Source organism: Phalangium opilio, unplaced genomic scaffold, assembly GCF_054372755.1.
Source record: "Phalangium opilio isolate 3A_F unplaced genomic scaffold, DU_Popi_V2 ptg000070l_1, whole genome shotgun sequence".
NCBI classification, from domain to species: domain Eukaryota; kingdom Metazoa; phylum Arthropoda; class Arachnida; order Opiliones; family Phalangiidae; genus Phalangium; species Phalangium opilio.
In genome coordinates this window covers 15542161-15563071 of record NW_028324182.1, presented here as the reverse complement: position 1 = coordinate 15563071, position 20911 = coordinate 15542161, and the positions used below count along the sequence as shown (strand labels likewise).

General features: G+C 37.5%; 1 protein-coding gene across 5 annotated transcripts in view; it reads left to right on the top strand.

The window, feature by feature from the left end:
- The window catches only part of LOC149661984 (nephrin-like), a 168474-nt gene that overhangs the window by 129147 nt on the left and 18416 nt on the right, over positions 1–20911 (top strand). For all 5 annotated transcript variants that reach the window (XM_089843570.1, XM_089843566.1, XM_089843568.1 and 2 more), the window contains exons 3-7: positions 6422–6543; positions 8925–8988; positions 13408–13560; positions 17546–17713; positions 19081–19371. In XM_089843570.1, the coding sequence (XP_089699696.1) occupies positions 6460–6543; positions 8925–8988; positions 13408–13560; positions 17546–17713; positions 19081–19371 (760 nt within the window). In that variant the 5' untranslated portion in view covers positions 6422–6459. The remainder of the gene's footprint in view (positions 1–6421; positions 6544–8924; positions 8989–13407; positions 13561–17545; positions 17714–19080; positions 19372–20911) is intronic.

The window sequence follows — 20911 nt, the reverse complement described above, 5'->3', positions numbered from 1 at the left end:
ACGAAAAAATATAACATAATCCCGTGCCAATAATTTATTGGGATGTATATCCAAGTTTAAATTTGACAAGACTCTAGAATTCTTCCTATGGGGCCTCAGTTCGCGGCTTTATTTGAATAGTTTTAATCGTTTCCAAGCTAGGAAACTGTAAATTAATCCAAATACTTAAAGTACACAATTCCGGGGAATAGTAAACAATGGAAGAGAGAGAGCGCGAGTTGTCTTTTGTACGTCTTACCAGGCGCACCATCCTAGAAAAGAGACAAGCTGTTGGTGAACGGTTTTCATTCATTTCATTAGAGGCTGTAGTAACCATTCCTAAGGGAAATTTTGCTCCTGAATTTACTCTGGACAAACACTAGCTAGAACTGTGTGTGTATAGAGAGAGTTGGCCTGGGAGATGCGTGGATGGAGGACAGAGCATGCAGAGTTTAAGCCTTTTAGGCCTCACGAGCTTCTTGTCACGCGCAAATTCCTCTACGCCGCTATAAGACCATCCTTGACATAGACTATTTAGAGGTGGTGAACGTTCATCTAGTTCGATAAACAGAGCTAGTGAGAGTCCTATTGGGAAAAGGACTTAATATTAAGTCTGCGTAGATACATACCCCCAACAGAGTTGAAAGATATTCCAAATGAACTTCCGGTGTATAATAAATTCCATGAATTTATTGAAACCCCTCATTAATATTGAAGTAAAGATTTTTATTTTATTCTCGAAGATCTTCTTCCTCCTCCATGCGAGGTGCGTCGTGCATCTTGTATGATGTAAGAAAGAGTGGATGATTATTATGATGATTATTGAATACATTCTTGTATAAAGGGGTGGGCTATCGTTCGACCTAATTATTAAGCTATATAGCGTAGATTTGAATAGAGACAAGGGCTTTGATGAGCATGCTGCAGGCTGACTGGCTAGGATGGTTAGACGAAGGTTTGAAGCGTGTTTAACTGGAATGAGAGGGGTGTGAGTGCTGTTAAATTCGTCATCGTGTCTAGACGTTAAATAAAACGATCGAACTCGCATCAACTTACCCGGAAATCTCTTTCCTACGCCCCCTTTCAATATCTATATGCCGGGTAATTAAGAGAAGGTTTGTTTATGCATTTAAACATTAACTCTTACATACGCCAGATAATTGCAAATTTTGGGGAAATCTCCTCTAGAGGTTATGTCTACTGTTCGTTTTTTCCCCGCATTACAATTTCAGACTTTAGTTCTCAGTCTCTGTCAAAGATTATGCTCAGTTGTTGAAAATCAAACTCTTGTATTTCTGCAAATCGAGCGCCTCATTCCGAACGTCACTTAATTTGGAGTAATAGGCTTAGGTTTAATTTTCGTCCATAGATTCAAGCAGCAAAATTTTATAATTCCTTTTAAAATCCGATATCTTAATATATAGGTCAGTATTGAAACGGATGGGGGGGGGGGGCTTGTTTGGGGAAAGGGTTTTGACGTATGTTGGGGGTTCGATTTTGCATTTTGACTTATCCGTAAAGGGAGAATATTTGGTATATTATTCTATATTAGGGATTATTCGGGAGGATCTCTAATTTCTAGCGAAGCTAGCTAGCTGCCTTCTCATATTAGATTCTTAGTAAAAGCGTCGCTAGGCCTTGGCTCGACGTCGGCGGTGTACGATCTGTTAATTGCGGCCGCGAGATCTCCCGCGTATTCGCGTAATTAATTGAGTGAAATTGTCCCGGCAAGCTGCTGGCGAATTAATGCGGGAACATGATACGCTATCATTAGGAGATACGCCGCTTTGCATAATGCAATATACCTCACCCATCCCCTCTCTCTCCCTTCGTTTGACACTCTATACCCTTCTAATACGCGATTAAGAATTTTACCCGAGCAATCATTTATATCGTAATACTAAACCAAGGTCGTTTTATATCTCTTTTAAACCGCCAGGGGCTCGGAAATAATCCCGAAGTGAAATTTTTAAAATAATTTATTTACTCTTTGGTAACGAACCGGCGCTATTATAGTCTTAATCCTACGGCTTTAGACAATGTCCACGTGCTATTAAAAAATACTGCTCCGCATCATTTAATAAAATACTCAAATGTATCAACCTTAAAGCTCAATTGTTACTAAAGTATGAATAGAATTAAGTCTTCTTTAAGACGTATCTTTAGCGCAATATAGTCTATCGTAGGCAGACACTTTTGACTTGATACGAACTCCATTAAACTCTCATTATATATCTTTATATAAAGCATTAACGAGTCAAGCCGCGCTTAAAGAGTAAAAACCTAAAATATAAACGATCCTTCAATTAGTTTATCCGCGGTGGCGTAAACCTTAGGCTTCATCCCTAAATATTAAATAGGTCTTCGTCTCAACGGAGTCGCGTGGCGCACCATGCACGCACGCGAGCTCTAGTCTGGTCAACCTGTTTCTAGCAGGATATTAGACGTGTTATAATTACGAAAATGACGTTACCCCTCACTGGAGACCCTCCTTTTCCAAATATACAGGGAAGGAGAGGTGGTATATAGCTATAGGGAACCGTGGTTGCCTGTCAAAGCGACTCTAATAGGGGTAAAATTTTACTAATTGAAACGTAGAGTAGACCCAGGGAACAATGGAAAATGAGGCAAGGTTTTAGAGGTATAGCGGAGAGTTCTCATATATAAAATCGATCATTTTTCACCCCGCTAATTTTGGTTGTGTCTTTGGGGAATTCGACCCCTACAGTTCCTCTTTTAACGGGGATGAGAAAACAACGAGGGGGTAGACACCCAAGAAGACAGGTGTACGCGTATTTAGTTTTCTAAACAAAATAACTCAAAATGTAAAGTTATTCCGGGAAAAATGTCAAACGAAATATTTCCACATTTCTCAAATTTCTTTTAGTTCTTATAAGCTTCAAATATAGTCAATAATTTTTAATCGAACGCGAAGTACCTCTCGGAAATCATCTCCCCCAACCGTAACCATCAAATAGTTGGTCTATTAAAGTCAGCGCCTGTGGTAAAAGGGGAGTTTAGGTGGGGGGGGGGTCGCCCTTTAATTTCGACCCCGACAAAAATCTTTTGTTGTTTTCGGTTCGATAAACTGTACGGAAATGAGCGCGTGTTGGCGTACTTCCTCTTAAAATCTGCACCAAATGAAAACCCTGTATTTGCAGCGAGCGTCAATTCTATCATTAATGAAAGGTCTGAAACTCCCCTAGTAAAAAGTGTACATTTTTGATTCTTTTGTTGATGTATCAACATTTTAACCTCTAATGAACAATGGAGAATAATGGAATTTAGGGCTGGATTTTCTGATATAAATAAAAACCTATTTTCGGTCATACTCCATGTAGGCAATCTCGATATAGTCGCCGTGTTTTTAATTTCCGTTCTATTCTTTTCATTACACATATTTTTATTAGTTTTTTATTCAACTTTTTGGGTGTAAATCGAATACAACGAGGTTTTTTTTATTTTTAAATAAGATTGTAAAATTAAACTATTGTTTGGTTTATTATTACTATTGTTGTGTTACCTTTTATACGGTTATTCGCGCCATCTTGTTTCTATACTTTCTTAAGGAAGCTTTTGGCTTATCCCTCTGTCTTTCTCTACTCCAGCGTGCGAGTCTCTCTGCCTCCTGGAAAGAAAACATTAAAACCAAGTTACCATTTCTCGTGGACTCACTCAACCTAAACAGATGAAAGCTTTCTTCTTCTTCTTCGCTACTTTTTCTCTGAATCTTCTCTTTCTCCATCTTTCCTCCTTCATACTTTCCATCTTTTACTGCCCCTCGTAATTTTTTTTTCTTATTTTATCCTCAAGTTTTCAAGTGACGTAAAAACAACTTTAGAAGAACTTTTAAAACAGTATTTATGCCTAAAAGTTCTTATTTTTTGGGAGGTTAAAGTGCGTGCCTAGTGAATAGTGCCTTTTAATTGGACGAATATAAAGGTGGAAAGAGAAAAGGTTAGGCTTAGGTTGTTTCAATCGGAAGTTATTAATAAAATTAAGTCAATTTTTTTACGCATGCGTACTTAATTTTTCCGGTTTCTCAGATTTACTCTCAAATAATTAAGAATTCAGCTCCACTTTTTATCGAATCTTAACGCGATTAACGTAAAAAAGGGATTAGAAAAAGAGAATATGGAAAATTTATCCCCCTTTTTCTTTCATTATCATCTCCTTTTACGATTTTTTTTCTTTTTTTCATCTCTTCCGCATCTCCGGTCTTCCAATCTTCTTTCTCGCATCTTGAAGACCGTTTTCTTTATAAAATAAATGGTAAAACGTTAGTCTAGCCTTACCACACTTTCATCTTTCATTTCATTTTCCATTCCCACAAATCAATACTAATAAATAGAAAAAAAATAAAATCCCTTGGGCGAAATCTCGGGTTTTTATTTTAGTTGAATCTTTAAAAAAAGAAAAATCTTAAAAATAAAAAATAAAAAATGCAATCGAAGCCTTAAAATATTTACGATGAGAGTTAGGCCAGTCAGCTAGCACTTCAGGGACACCACGCGTCTTAAAACATTAAAAGAGAATTGGCACGGTAAAAAGAAGATTCAATTTCACGATGAAATGTTTAAAAGAAAACCCAATTTTTATTGGTCCGTAAGAAAAATTACACACGCCTTTGATGTTTCGTTTGTATTGAAATAAGTAGGGGAGAAAAAAACGTAAGCAAAAATACCAAAATTGCTTATAGAAGCATCTTTTGAATTTCAAGGAATCGTTTTCCCCCTCACTCTTCTATATATTTTAACGTAATAATTTTTTTATTTTGAAAATATGGGAAGGACTGTCGTATATACGTAAGCCTTTTTTACTTATTCAAATTCAAACTGATACGCGAGGGGATGGGGGGGGGGGGTTTGACGCCGCTCAGTTTTCTTTCATAAAGAAACGAATGACCGGAAGTTTGAAGTGCCGAAAAGAACTTGATAGAGTATTGTCATTTGTCATCTTTTCGAGGCATTCTTGCGTGAAGAAGTAGGCGTAGAAGAGTGGGACTCAAAATCTTCCACCGTAGTCTAGCTCCCTTGAAATAGTAAAAAAAAAGAAAAGAAATAATACTTCTACCCCTTTTATCGTAAGGGTGTGTTTTTAAATTATAGGTTATTTATACATCAAAAAACTTGGGAGGAGAAATAAAAAGATAGCTAGCTTCGAATCCTCTTTAAATTCCGTCGAGTTTTTCCAACTCCTCTCAAATCTTCTTCTCTTCAAAGTTTTCTTTTCATTTCCAACTTCTTTATAAATATTTTTGCTACTACTACCCACTTTCTTGAAGAAAATCGCGAGAACAGAAATAAATTAATTGGAAGGAATTAAATAGTTCTATGATTTAGCAAAGGCAGAACACCCATCCCTAAAATGTAACACCCCTGAATATTTTGGAATTGTAAGACTCAATTATAAATGCGATAAATTAAAGTTATTGTAGCTAATAATAAGCAAATATTTAATAATAAATAATATGATTATAAAAGTAGGTCTGTTACAACTTTAGGCTAATTTTCTTCCGAAACAATAAAAGGAAAACCCAAACCCGCAAAGTCTGTTTCTTGGATTGGTATACTGTATAGAAAATGACGGGCGCCAACTATATTGAGAAATGATGTTTGTCTACTCTTTCTTATATCCCAAGCGAATAGATTACTAACCCTTTTTTTACTCTGTTCATCTTACCTCGTTCGAAACCTATTCCTTCAAATGGATTTACCGCCGCAAAAGAGATCGCGTAAGTGAAAATGGTTATGATAATAGGATATCTTGGTTTTTCAGACACAAGGTCAAAGTAAAAGACTTGAAGGAGTTAAGGTATACTTAGACTTCGGTTGTTTGGAACAAAAGTAATATAAGAATGCGCATTTGGGCAATTGCAATCTGTTGACATTACTTTGAAACGTTCGATCTCCTGGTTCTTTTAGAGCAAACCAACTTCACCGCGTCTAGTTCTTTCACTAAGGTATTTTTGGATTCTGGAAACGTTTCCGGTTGTTAGAATAAATGAGGTATCCTTTTCTCCGGGTTAATGGTCCGAAAATAATATGTTTTCTAGTATAGTAATCCTTCCCTTTCGGTTTTTTGGAAGTTGCTGCGGACGGAACCCAATTCTATTGCTTATTTTTATCTCCCTTCGTTTCTGAATTTCGTTCATTTTTTTTATTCGCGCGTGATAGGTAGTTGGAGTAAAAGTTCTTAAAACCCTAAACGCTTGTTTACTCTCTAAAATAGCCCAAATAACGAGCCTGGTCTATTTCTACTTCCACCATGGTTGAGATGTTTGTGTTTTAAAACATAACCGCAACGAGCTTTTGTACTAGTTTCAAGTAATTGGTTGATGACATGGGGTTACTTGACGTTTTAATTATCTTTTTCGAATCCCGAAATAATTCAGTGTTAGGTTTTCTAACGTTCTTATGTCATTTTTTGTCTTTCTTAACAGGATTCGATCGTTCAATACAGGGATTCAAGAGATACTATATGGAAGGCGATCCGAATTCGGGCGTCCACACGCTAGTGATTGAGAACGCTCAAGTTGACGATGACGCCGATTATCAGTGTCAGGTGAGAGAGATTTCCAAAATCCCCTTTGATACCTTTCTGGTATAGCATTAAGCCTAACCCTGCATGGATAAAGGAGGCCCCCAAAAAAAGGAAGATGTTTGTGAAACCTTTTGTGTTCCAGAAAAAGAATGAGAATGATGGGCGTCCATAATCGCCAATCTTTCGCTTCCTTTTCATAAAAAAAAGAGAGAGAGAGAGAGAGAGAGAGAGAGAGAGAGAGAGAGAGAGAATCGCTAACTTCGACATTTGAATATGTAAAATAGATGAGGATGGTTTAAAAGGAGATAGTTCGAACCAAAGGCCTCATCAGGGCTCCCATTAAGTTTATAGAGAGATACGGTGAACGTGAAAAAGTAACCCATTTAGGCTAAGCTACAATTTAGCCTTGGTATTTATCTTAATAATGAGGTACATTGACCTTTTGCCTCCGCTTTATTTCTAAAAGTAATTCTTCGGATGATGTATTTCTGATTCGTTGTTGAGATATGGAAGTTTAAATGTGTTTGCCTCAGCGTTTCAATAGCTCTTGAAACGGTCGCCACTGGTAGAAATGGTAATCGATATAGTCCGAAAACTTTTAGAAAATTCTAAACCAAGGCCTCGAGCGGGATAAGGTATAGTTGTTAAAATTTCACGGTACCTAAGAGGGAAGGGTGTCCGCGCGGGAATTCGGAATTTTGGAAACAGGTGTTTGATAGTAACGTTGCGCGAGTCCGCAACGCATTTTGGGCAAAAGGGCGAAGGAAAAGGTCAGATTTTAAAGATTAATTACGACTAATGAGTTCTAGCGCAGCCCATTGACCCCTTTTCTGACCCAAAACCGCGTTACGCTTTCGGACATATTCCTACCTTTATTCTCGCCTCGCTTGACAGGAGAAGCGAGGGTTGTTCGTGCCTCATTTTTCATAGATCTTATAGTGTCCGGTGAGGTTGGTTGCCCATTGAGGTGTTATGACGTGACCTGGTCGGTGAAGAATATATGAAAGCGAGTTTTGACTATGCTAGATGGTTTAATACTAACATGATCAATGAAGGAAGGTTTCTTGGGCTTACGTATCAAGTTTCCTCCCTCCGAAGGGGAATGTATATAAATTAAAAGACGATAGATAGATCCAGGGTTCGCCCCATAGCCCCCAATGTCATGAACGGTAATTGTTGATATAGGGTCGGGTTGAAATTATGGTAAAGTGTTGGTAAATTTGCTGCTCAAATTACTGGAAGACAAACTTTAGAACTATATATAAATAAAAACAGAAAAATTTGTTGCTACCTTTGAAAACTGATATTTATAAATTTTGCACAGTGCTAGTCCTAGTTTTTGCCCAAATAAATGATTAATTATCATGAATTATGGAATTCTTAGTATCTTTCTATTGAGGTCTATAATTTAAAATATTCCTGCAACCCTATCGTCTTCTTTTCAATATTATAGTATCGTTGCATAGATTACAGTAAGGAGTATTACATCCTGAAGGCCTTTGAACGCATTATTCAATATTAAGAGTTACGACTAAACGGAAAATTTTAGGAATTAGCCAATCTCCCGGATCTATTTTTAGGCTCTCATTTATAATCAGAAAGTAAGATTTATCGTGAAAGAACAGCAGACTTGGCAAAAATATAGAAGAAAACAACCAAATAACAAGGCAACTACAAATAAAAGGGAACTAGCTTAGTAATATTTTAGTTTTTAATCAGAAAAACAATTGAGGTCGAAGAGAAACTATGGGATGGAGAGAGGAACGGGTAAAACAATAAAAAAGAAAAAGAAACACAACCAGGATCTGACCGATACATTAATTCCTATGCCTTATCATACATCAGAAAGGTCTCGGAGCCGAACCAATTGTTTACCAGGCAACGAGCTAACTCCTATCTAGACCTCTGCATTTAGCCAAAAGTAATGTTTCCACTGTTTTTCCGTGACCTAATAAGAGTGGAAAGCGAAATACATCGTGGGACTGCGTGCCGTTACTTCGTGTTATTGAATTATTTGCGCTTCAAAAACCGCTATTTACTTGCCTCTCTCTCACTCTCTTGGAGTCGCTTTAAAATAAAAGCATGAATTTCATCGGTTCACAAATGAATATTGAATAGCTCCACAAGCTTCACTACTTAATCTCGGATCTATAAAGTTTAAACTTTTACGTAACGTTATTTTTGGAAGACTTGAAGAAATTCTTGTTGATAAAACCCGTCCTAGTTAAGCCTAAAATTCTCTATTTTGTGTCTACGCCACTGAATCCCAAAGGAATGTTCTCAACTTATTTCGTTAAACCTTTGAATGTTTTTTTTTAGATTTAACTCTTTTTGGAGTTTTGGGACAGTACCTATTCTTTATTTGTTTTAATTCTCACAAAGGCTTTGTTGTTTTCGTGCAGGTTACTCCCAGTAAAAGTGGACAAGTGAAAGGAATCAGAGCCAGCGCTCATCTCACTGTTCTACGTAAGTATTTAAATTAAATTTTATTTTATCTTTTACATTTTAACTTCCCTTCTGGTCCTTCGTGGAGTAGTCCCAACGGGAATGTGTTATCTTTTCGAATAAACGAGTAGACCCTAAAAAACAACCATTTTTATACTTTTTATTTAAAGTTTATCACGCGAGTTTAATTAAATAACAAGTGAAACTACAAAAGTAAGGTCATTTAGATTGTAGGCCTACTTGTAAAAACTAAAAATTTGAAGAGTTCAGCCTGGTAGGTGACTCTTCCCTGAGCATCGGTGTGCTGCCACAACTGCAGTGAAACACTTTTACAGGCGTTGTATGAGAAATACCTTGTTCAGATTCAGCCTGGTGGTGGGCTTCACTTATAGTGTGGAAAACGTATATTTAGGGGATATTCCATAAATTTGTTTTTTAAAGAATAATTTTTTTTTAAAAATTTATATAAACCATGCGTATGAAGTATGGAGTGTATGGGAAGGTCCCTCATAGTAAAGCAACAAGTATACATTTATATTTAAGCTTAGAGCCTTTTTTTAAAGATGATCTTAAGCAGTGTCTTTCCTAATTAATTAATTAATTAATTTGTTTTAAAACAAATTTGTTTCATATTTAATTAATATCAAACTTAGTTAGTCATATCAAAATAATGAGTTAAAAAGGTGGGGACAAAAATTGCGAGTTATTTAACAATCTAATTATTCAAAAATGAAGAGGTTATATATATATAACTAAAGCTTGTTTTGCGTTTTAATTATGATTTCTAAAGCAAGCGGGAGATCTTGGCATCGGGTTCTATTATATATCCAGGGAATAAATGACCCGGATCCTCTTTACTCCCATTTATAAAATCAGAGCTCTAAGTTGTTCAACTGCAGCCCGGATAAAGTTGGAAAAATAAAGAGAGAAGTCTCGCTGGGGATCGCTTTTAAAAGTTAAGCGCGACGAATCATCTCTATTAGAGTAGTAGCTGACGTCTCTCGTTCAATTTAAAATTCCGCCCTATTCAACTCAATCCTTTATTTACAAGGCAGTACTTAAATATACGTTTTTAAGAGTCTAACTTTAAGTGGGGATTATACACATAGAAAAGGGTTGGAACGGAATATAGAAAGAGACGAGGACGATATTACGTCGGAATAAATGTAATCGTGAATTTACTTATTTCAAACAAGAATAGAGAACTGATCTATTCAATTTTTACAAAAGTTTCCGTGAAGGATAACTAATCAACGTAATTTTTTATCTTCAGGAAACAAATTCTATCCAGTTCAAAATTAATTATAGTTTTATTAAGAATATTCCTGGGACGGAATAAGTAGAATTTATTCATTTCGTAAAAGAGAACGAAGATTTCGAATGAAGTGAGTTAGAGAGAGCAGAGCAAGCAGCGTGAGAACGGACGGAAAAGTTTTCGTTTTCTTGGTTGCTATATAGCTGGAAAGAAAATTTTCGCGTGGTTCCTGAATTTTCGCCAGCAGAAATCTGGTTGGTTGCTATGTAGCACGTTCAAGTTATTCGACTCAATTCGTAGGAAGGTGGGTGGGAAAGAAGGTTGGACTGTCATGACTGCCTTTGGTATTTTTCTCCTTCTGTCACTTCATTAATTCGAATAACGTGAACGGATTGTATGAGACGCGTGCTCTCGGGATCCATTAATTTGGAGTGCTGTTTGAAGAGGAACAGTCTTTTCCATTTAGAAAACTTCAAAAGACGCTTATTCGACGATTTATCCTCCATCCCGCCTTCGATAACATCTATCCGGGAAAATTCGCAGTTACCGACAGCGCCCCCCCCCTTTTGAGCCACGTGTCGAGAAGGCCCGGGTAAACCTGTTGTGTAAACTTTGAACCCTATTAGTACCAAACACGAACGATTAATGGTCGCCAGCGCGCGCTTTTCGACTTGTACCGGAAGTAAATGAACGCGAAGCCACGCGCATCACCGAGTGAAGTAAATTCATTTACCTACGAGAAAATAATTTCTGAAGTTGATAATTTTAATTTATTCACTTCTGACGACGTAAAACCCTTCCTGGCTCGCGCTGCTCTTCTCTACCTTTTGCAAATTGGGCTCTAGTACGAGAGGAGTTTCTGGCTTTGTTACGGAAACTCTCAGACGTCGTTTCCCAAGCTAGCTCGCTCGATTGTTTCCGAGTCGACGCCAATCGGAAGCGGATACGAAGACTGTTGCTCTTATTGAAGTTCGTCTTTTCCCACTCTTTCTCTCCTTCTCTCTCTCTCGATCTTCCTTCCTTATTAAAGAGGGATATACGCACTCGAAAGATACATCGACTTCTCGCAACCTCAAAACTGTTTTCCGTTTAGTAAAACTTAATTCCACCACTTTCCATTCGTTCTTTCAGTTGAAACCCCCGGTAATGAACGATAACCAAGTTCGACTCGCTTTGACACATCGGGTTAAAAGTGTTAACGCGTGTGCCATAACCTTTCGCGCAAAGGGTATGTCAGGAAAAACAATTGGAACTATCTTTACAGCATCTTCTTTACTTTGTGGATTCCCAAACGGGTCTTTAAGCTCGGTTTTGGGGTATCACAGTACGGATGGTAGTCTAGACATTCCCGCAGCGATTGTAGTTTTCCAAAATTCCGAGTGGTCAGATCTGGAAGGTTTTCTTCCAAATCTGCCACGGGTGCTACTTATAACTCAGAGTCTGTGGAAAGAGATAAGATCAATTAGTTAATTGCTCTCGTCTTTGTGTTTGCCTCTGGCACCGTAAAGTCCCGATGTATAAAAATGCTGACGTTCTATACGTACGCTGTCGACAAGAACTTTCATCCGACGAAGTTATACGACCATACACCCCCTCCCTCCGTTGTTGTTTTTTTTTCTTCTTTTCTCTACATCCTTTTTCTTTCACTTTGCTCTTCTTCTTTCTTCTTCTTTTCAAACCTCGTTATCGTCTTCAATCTATGAAAGTGCACTTATTTCACTATACCAGCATCGCTTTACACTCCATAGCTAACGAATGCACACTATTTAAAGACTTGTATATCTTTGTGAACCATCCCGAAATGCGCTCTGTAACTTAACTGGGTCTTCTCAAAAGTAATGCATTGCTAGAAATTAATATTTGAAATTCCTTCGGATCAACAATGCAGGACGTCAGCAGAGTGAATCTAAAATTTATCGAAACATTTTGAAGTTTTTCTTCGATTAATAATTCCTTCTGGTTAAAAGCCTCATGTCTTTTAGTTGAGGAAATCTTCATTACTTAGTTTGTTTTTAGCAAATAATACGTCTTCGCCTGTACTCTTTCAATCTGTGTTTCGAATATACAGCTTGCTACACGATAGAAGTTCATGAAGCGAAGTAAAGCATATCAGAAATTTCTCGTGTTGCTATGTTTTCTTTTTTTCTGCCAAGGATCGAATCAAATTGTAGACTTTTTTGGTCGAGAGTAATGTTTTCTTTATATAATCAGCTTCTTTAAGTACAAATATATCCTCTGAGGTCTTTGGAAAATTAGGATTGTAATGCGAGACGCGATAGCATTGGTATATTAGTGAACATCGATGAGATTTCATCCCTGGGGAGTTCATTAGGTATAGCGTCTATCGCTCCCGGTTTACGCCCACCATCTACATTGACAGATCTAATATCTTACAAGATACCATAGTGCCAGTTTGGTGGGTGGATCGGATGGTCTTGGGGCCTTGGATGCAGTCTGCGTTTCAAAAAGATCCCAACAGATTATTAGGGTCTGTTGCCTAGCAACCCGCTCCAGTTGTCGCAAGATACCAGGGGGAATTAAGACGAGCTCCATCCGCTTTAAATTGTCGCTAAGGTGCGCCTTTCCTCCTTTTACAAGCCTACCTTTGGGGAAATAAGTGAACCCAATTAGTGTCGTTTGACGTTAATTCCTTTTATCGGTCCTGCATGCAGGTTATTTTTATTTCGCTTTTTATCTTTTTATTGTTTTATTTTCTTGGAAACTGAAACGGTAAAACCGAATTTATCTTCAATTCAGGGCTATTTTAAATCATTTCTGTTTAATTAAGGACATTAATCTTCTTAAACAGACCAACATTTGTTTCGTTAAAAATAAAATTAAAATACCCTCTGAAGTTTGGGGATAATTAAAGATTAATTCTTCGTAACTATCCACGCGTATCGGTTCAACTAAAAGTGATTTCATGTTTAAATTCTTAAAATGTTAGTTTTGTTTTTACCATTTTTTCCCCAACATATTTCACGTCGACTTATGACCTTCCCGTGTGGTAATACTTGTTTCTTAATTCCATTACTGTAGTATCCAAATTTAATTGCATTTTTTTTATTATCCAGAAATCGAATCTTTAGGAGCTTGGCGATTTATTTACTTATCAAAATTAACAAAAAAAAATAAATAAATGTTTTTTAATTGGAATTTTCTTTTTAATCTCTCTCTCGATATAGTACCTCCAAAGAAAGTGGAAATAGTCGGTTACGAAAATGGATCGATTCGAGAAGTACGACAACAAGACACGGTTCAATTGAAATGCGTCGTCGAAGGTGGAAAACCCAACGCCACCATTAAATGGTACCGAAAAAACATCGAGCTTAGACCAGGTGAGATTAATTTTCCGAGATTCTAATTTAAATTTGCGTTACTTTTTTTATTTTTTTTTCCAAAAAAAGTTAAGTTCTTTTTTGGGAAAAATCTGCTTCGTATACATTTTAACGCGAAGTAAGAAAGACTTTGTCAATCTTCTACACCCTTTTTTTGTGTGGAAAGGAGGATTGCAACTCCGAAAATCGGCTTAAAAGAGCTTAGAGTAAGCGGGTGCGTGGGGTATAGAAAGAAGGGAGTCCTCGTAAATTATTCGGTACCAAATCACCTAAGCTTTAATTCTTTAGGCGGACGGAGGCGCCGGTCAGCGCTCGAAAACGCTGCTCCGAAGCTAGAATAAGAGAATGCCCTAGACCCTCCAGTGCGCTGGAAATCAATACCTCTTTGTAGATTGAAATCCTATTTATTTATAAGAAGGAGAAGAAAAAAGATCCTGGAGTAGAAACCTTTTTCTTTTGTTACGGGAACTCGAGCTGCTTTTTCTCTCTCTCTGTACTAAGTTCTAGTGAGAGTCGCGCCTGGGGAAATTTTCTATCTTATCCGAATATCTGGAATTAAATCAATCAAGACTGCCCTATGCCCTTCGTACGCTTCCATTCCAGCTTCTTGAATAGCGGACCATGAACTAACAAACAATATGATATAGAGGAACGCACAAAATAGAAACTTTACGCGAGACATTTGAATCGACTAAACATTTTCCTACTTATAATTAATTCAAATTGTCATTGTATATTTAATTATATAGAAGCAGTCGACTAATTACTTAGTGCGATCTGTAGTTTAATTGTGGGTTCCCGCTTAACATTGTTAGTCCATGTTGTCCTTTCCTCTGAAGTCCTAGATTTTCCGATGGAGCTAACGAGGTTTTCGTCGAAAGAATTGTTTACTCGGCTAGATTCTTTTTAATTGACGATAATAGCTCCGTTTTCACCGTAACGACCCCTTACCCCTACCCCACTTCACCACCACCACCTTTGGTTCTTCCTTTGACTCTATCAAGGCTTGGGGCCTTTTCTTTCAACTCTATCGGAATAAAAACCAATTCGACAAGTAACTTGGGTCATTCACTTTCTTAGGCTTCTTATTCCAACGTTTCTATTCGCTTTTTTTCCCCTCTTTTTTTTCTAGACAAATATATTGTCGAGAAAAGCAAATAGTAGTACCACGCTCTCAGTAATCGGAAATCGATTCCATTCGAATTATTTTTCAATTTCAATCTTGTCCAGAAATATTTCGTTATTCCGGATGTTTTTCGTGGATCTAACTCAAATATAGAATATTCGTCATCCCCATCTAATTATATTCTTCGACTTCTTGAAAACGTTACGACTCAATCCTTCATAGTGCAAATATTGAGACAAATATACCAAATTTAATTTCAATTCGTTGATCTAAAGCGCTTTTTGATTTGATACGTCTATACTGGAAATAGAACCTCGTAAAATTAATTGAGTAATATTTGCCTTAATGTGAAATTTGTCAGACGTAAATAGATCAAAAGTGACCTAAAATACCCCAATTATCGAACCCCTGCGTAAATGCTCGTTAGTTAATCTGGGCGAGCGTGATTTTATAGCGGTTTAAAATTTCAAACCACTATATTTGAGTATTGAACAGTTGAAGTCTGCTCTAATTTCCTGGAACTAAGAGCCTGTAATATCAGAAATATCTTACTTAAAGTAAAGGGAATCGACCATTGTTGCCAAATTTTAGGTGAGACAATTGTTAATTGACGTCACACAGTCACACTTGTTTTACAATAGGGACATTACGTGTCCTCGGGATTTTACTTCGTGTAAGGGATGTCTGTTTATACGTAAGCTGGCGACACGTCTTAAAACGAGCTCGTTTAGTGTCCGACTTTAGCCAAGCCAATGTATTGACAAGCAGTACGTCAGGAAGCTATGCGCGTGCCTAAAACCCTGAAACTAGCTATGGCCTACTCCGTTCTGTCCTCTCGAAACCTTCTAACAAACGCGTCCGAGAACGTTTCTCGAACCTTGTTAACTCTAAACACGCGTTGGAATCCCCGAAACTCGAAACGTGAACGCAATGCGATCCGCTGCATGGACAATCGGAAGTGAATTTGACCCCAGTTATCAACATCTCAAGTGCTTTAATTAACTATCAGTGCTTGTTAATTTCGATTTAATTTACTTCGGACGTTATCCTGATAGACTCGAGTCGCTCCTAACAATTAGGAGAAACGTTGGCCAATATAGAGTTACCTATTTACTAATCCGCGGCAGATTCCGTAAGACAATTTTAATCCCGCTGAAATTAGAGCAATATATCATGTTTAAGAACAAGAAATATTTGCTTATTGAGGTGTTTACAGTAAGTGAACATACAGGGTGTTATCAAAAAGGCAATTATACGCCCGAATTGCAGCCCACTGTACTAAAGCTAAAATGTTACGCGTTTACAACGTGACGTTGACTTGGAAAATGTCAATAATTAAAATCCACCTGTTAATAGGCCTTTTCAAAAAGTCCCCTATACAAAATATGTAGCCGGGGGAAAAAGCAGAGATGGAAGGCATTTTTTCCCTCCCTAATTTCTGCGCGCGCACCTGTAAAACGTCATTTTTAAAATCGCCTATTTTTATAAAATTTATATTTCTCCGCTGAAAATGTAACACGAGAGGACGGTAGTGCATTGGCAATCCCTTGTCGAGGGCGTATTACTTACTCTTAATGCATTTATCAAAGTGTAAACTAGGATTTTCCTTCCCTATGGCGTTATTTATTATGCAAGGTAGTACCTCTCGAGGTTGATGCTTCTTTTTTATTTATTTATTTGATAGGGTTTTCGATTTTACACTGAAGCTTTTGGTTTTTAAGGTTTTATCAGGCGGCTGGCCCGAAATTCCATATAATCCTTTTCATCGTTTTTCTTCTGACAAATTAACCGTTGGGCTTCCCTTTCAGCCTCTTCCTTTTTCCCACCTCCTCATCTCCTCTCTCGCTTCTGGTATCCGAACTAATTGATTCGGAAAACAGGGATCCACCTTCCACCAAAAACCAACCGCTAGAGCATCCTCTACGGGTAAAGAGCGGCGTACCCTGTATCCGATGAATATTTAATCATCTTCTAATTTCCATAATTAAGGTTTCCTTTAATTCATTTTTTTTATTTCTTCTTAATTTCCTTTTTCTTGGACGGCAAGTTCGCGACTGGAAAAATTAGTCATTGCCCTAATTCTTTTGAATTTGGATTGCTTTTAAAGTAAGATCAGCGTTTGCTTTAATTCCCTGTTGGGAAAATCAAATGGAAATTCAATTTAATTACGTTGAAATAGACGAGTTCAAATGGGTATATATCGCGCTGGGACTAAAAATAATTCTTTAAAGGGAATTTATCTCTCAAAATGCGAGCACTTTTTAAAATATTACTCACGCGAAGTTTACTAATTAGTTTTCAAAACTAAAAGTGTACTCGAAATCACTTAAAATCTTTCGTCTAGACGCGAAACCAAATATTGGGATTTCGCTTGGAAAATTTTGAAGAATTTATCTTATAGGCCTACGACTGATCATTGAGCAGGATTTGCACGTTTGAACAAACTTGAAACGTTTTTTATCAAGTTGAATGGACAAGTTCGAGAAGAAAAAAAAACCAAAATCTAATGTGTGCTTAAAGACTGTTGTATGTAGCGCTAACGATATAATTGTCTAGGATCATCTTTTTATCTCGAAAAGAGTTTAAGTCTTTCCAGAGAGCAAAAATTTAAACCAAATTAAATTTGAATTTGGTTAAATATGAGACTATTTGAACGTGCTAATGTAGATTTCAACTTTCTCTTAAGTGCGATATATAGCTCTAATGGTTTTTCAAAAGAATCCCATGACGTTAATGCAACCTTATAGAATTGTCAAAAATATTATAGGCGAACGTGTGTTGTATTGTGCCATTGTAGGAGTATGTGGTACTTGACGATTCCTAAATATGTAATAGTTCATATATTTATCTTCTATACAGATAACGTGATTAGTAAGATTACTGATGGGGAGCAGGGTCGCAAGGATGTCGAAAGTACCATCACGCTTAATCCGAACCCGGACGACAACGGGGCTACTTATACTTGCGAAGCTTGGCATCAGGCGTTACCGGTACCAGTAAGAACCAACGTACAACTCAGCGTTCTATGTGAGTATTTAAAAACAAACCCTTATTACGTGTAGTACTGTTCCGTTGTAACTCACCCACCCAGACTACCTTTCTCTAGATTTAAATAATCATTGTAGATGTAAGGAATGAATCACCTTATCACGCTGAGGTCTAGGATAAATTAAAAGTTAACTTCAAGTACGGTAATTAAAAGCTAAAAAGTTGCTCGGTATGCAATTAGTTCGGTAGTAAGTTCCGCCGTTACCAGTAAATATTTTTCCTGTTATTTCTCTTCGTGTCCGTCTGTTCTTTTCCAAGAAAGACTTCTTCGAAAGCGTAGTTTATTTTTCTTATACGCGGCCGGCAAACGGAGTTAGTTCTGGAAAGTCTTGATGTATGTATCTTTAAGCTAGCCATGGGAGAGTTTTTATTTTGGGTTCTGTATGTATAAAGACTTCGAGATGGAGGAATGTTCCTAGTCATGCATCGAGAGGGTAAGAGGTGGTTCGTAACTCCGTTTAGAGCGGGCACTACAGTGTGGGCCCGGCGCTTAAATACAGCGGCATGGCAGCTGGTCCGCATCGAGGCGGACGCCATCGCGAATAAAAATCATTTGTCTTACGAAGCTAATTCATTTCTGGGGAGGAGAAACATACTTTTCTCGTATAGGCATACTACCATATATACTTCTGTATATGAAAACGAAAGGACTAGCGGCTGCGGTAGAACCTAACCCTAATCCTATCCCTCCCTCGACGTCCACTTGTCTTTATGTTTGCTATGAATAAGTAGTACCATATGGTCCGTCACAATATTGTAGTAAAAGAAATATTTTTTGCCAAGTTTACTTTTTTAAGAAGTCAATTTCCCTGGTACATTTACGTTAGCAAAAGTTAATGACATTGTCAATTTGCAGCTGCGTGAGGTTTCTTTAAATTCTTATTTCAATTAATCATTAACGTCTGGATAAACCTTTGTCCCAAATGTTTTCGTAAGCCCAAGTCTACCTGTACCAACCACATTGTTAGATACGTCATTTTAGGTGGTAATGTAAAGATTATCGGGTAAAAGTTGGGTGTTTGATTTTTGGAACTGTTATTCATGGTGCGTAATTTGGAATGACAACTCCTTCAAGAGGTCCTAAGATAGAGGCGATGGTAAACTTTACTTAGGCCTTTGTTTGTGTTGTATTCTTCGAAACCCGTTGAAACTAGGCGAGGCTTAACATTTTACCAATTTTGCTGATTGAGTGTAATTGAACGCGGGCGCACCACCTTTATCAGTCTGGTGCCGGTGCGTGGTAGGGACACGTAGAACGAAGGAAATGACGCGTGTATTTCTATAAGCGGCATAATGTAGCAGCGGGTATTAATTCGTCGCGTGTTTCCTATATTTTCGATCATTAGTTCCTCCCGGTCCGCCGGAAATCACGGGCTACCAAGAAGGCGAGACGGTGACTGTCAAAGACACGTTAACCCTAACGTGTACCTCCCGCGGAGGAAATCCCTTGGCTCAACTCGTCTGGTACAAGAACGACCAACAAGTCGATTTCTCCTACACCAGAACTGGCAAGGAATCGGTCAACACTTACACCTTGGCCGTTTTACCATCTGACAACAACGCCATCTACAAATGCGAAGCCACTAACTCTGTTAGCCCTCAACCGAGATTCGCCATGGTTAAACTAACCGTCAACTGTAAGTCAAATAATCAAATTTTCTAAACTCGCGTCATGATCTTCAATATTAGAGGTTTTGTCCACTTCAAACTGACGCTAATTTTAACTGGCGGCTTAGAATAATCTTTGAACAATTGATCGTACTTTGAGTTTGATTTTAAGTAATTTTTTTTTTCATCGGAAAACCTAGAAATTTACTTAACCTCTTAAACGCCCGTCTTAATTATGAAGTCGGCTCGGTTTTAGTCTTCCAGCTGCCTATTTCTTCGATAATTTATCGAGTTCTCGCGCCCGAATAACCAAATGAGTTGAGACAACAGAGACTCGAAATTCAAATTGACAAGAGAGGCCGATCAATTATTCAAGCGGGCTTTCGGGCAAATAATATTTCCCCTTTCAGCCACTCACTACTCTAGCCAATTGTATAGCCCTGACTCTGTCTTTAACGCCCAATATTATGCTGGGCAGCCAGCAAGATTATTCAATATTCAAGTCTCCCCCTTCTTCAATACCACCACCCTCTTCCTCCTTCAATATTCTCTCTCTCTCGCGTCAAAATTCGTCTTAATAGAAAGGGATTTTCCAAAATTACCCATTATGCAAATTATCAATGCTTGATTTTAGACGCTTAACTAGTTTTTAGGCCTAATTATATAATAATAATCATTTCACGGAAGAAAAATTAAGAATTGTCTTGATAAATGGAAAAATTTGGCAATCAGCGGCGTCTTTGAAACCATATAAGATAACCTAATGGTATAACTGGCATTGGTTACTAATTTATGAATGATTTAGATTAGCCTCTTTTTTGTGTGTGAAAAAGACAGTCCTCGAGTAGAACTTTCTTCGCTTGGATTAACGATTCTAACGAATTCCTTTAGTCGCGAAGTACGTCGTCGAGATTTTTGGTAATGGAGTTTGGGGTCAGAAAGAATTTGGATGGAAAGAGCTAGAAGGAATTGTAGATCTTCAATTAAACAGAAATGAGTCTTGATAAAGATTACGACAAAGAGAGAGAGAGTGAGTGAGTGAGGAACGAAAAGAGAAGAATGATGATAGCTTTTGATTACTTTCTGGATGGCTAAACTATTTCCAAAAGTAAGACCAGTCTCGCTTAAATCAATAAGAGAAGCATTTGGATAGCATCCAAAGAGCTAGAGAAGACACTCCACAAAGATTCTCGCTACATTCGTTGAAAAACAAAAGGAACTTTGAGTGAAAAAAGAAAAAGCTTTAGCGAACGTCTTAATATTATTACTCTTTATTGATTCCTTTTACTCTCAATTTTCTTTTCAAATTTCTTCCACCCAGTTGAAACCTCGCGGGGTTAATGGTAAGCCTATAATTTAGACAGGATTTTTAAGTCGCTAGTAACGACCGTTTGAACTATCTCTTTGCAAATTCGTTCCAAAAAGCCCCCTCATTCGTCTTTCTCCACCACTAAAAACTAAATTTTTTTACGTTTCAAAATGTCTCGAAGAAAAATCCTTCAATTTGGTTAGGGTATATATCCATCCCCCCAGTTAAGAAAAAGGGATAAGAAATGAATTTTTCTAATG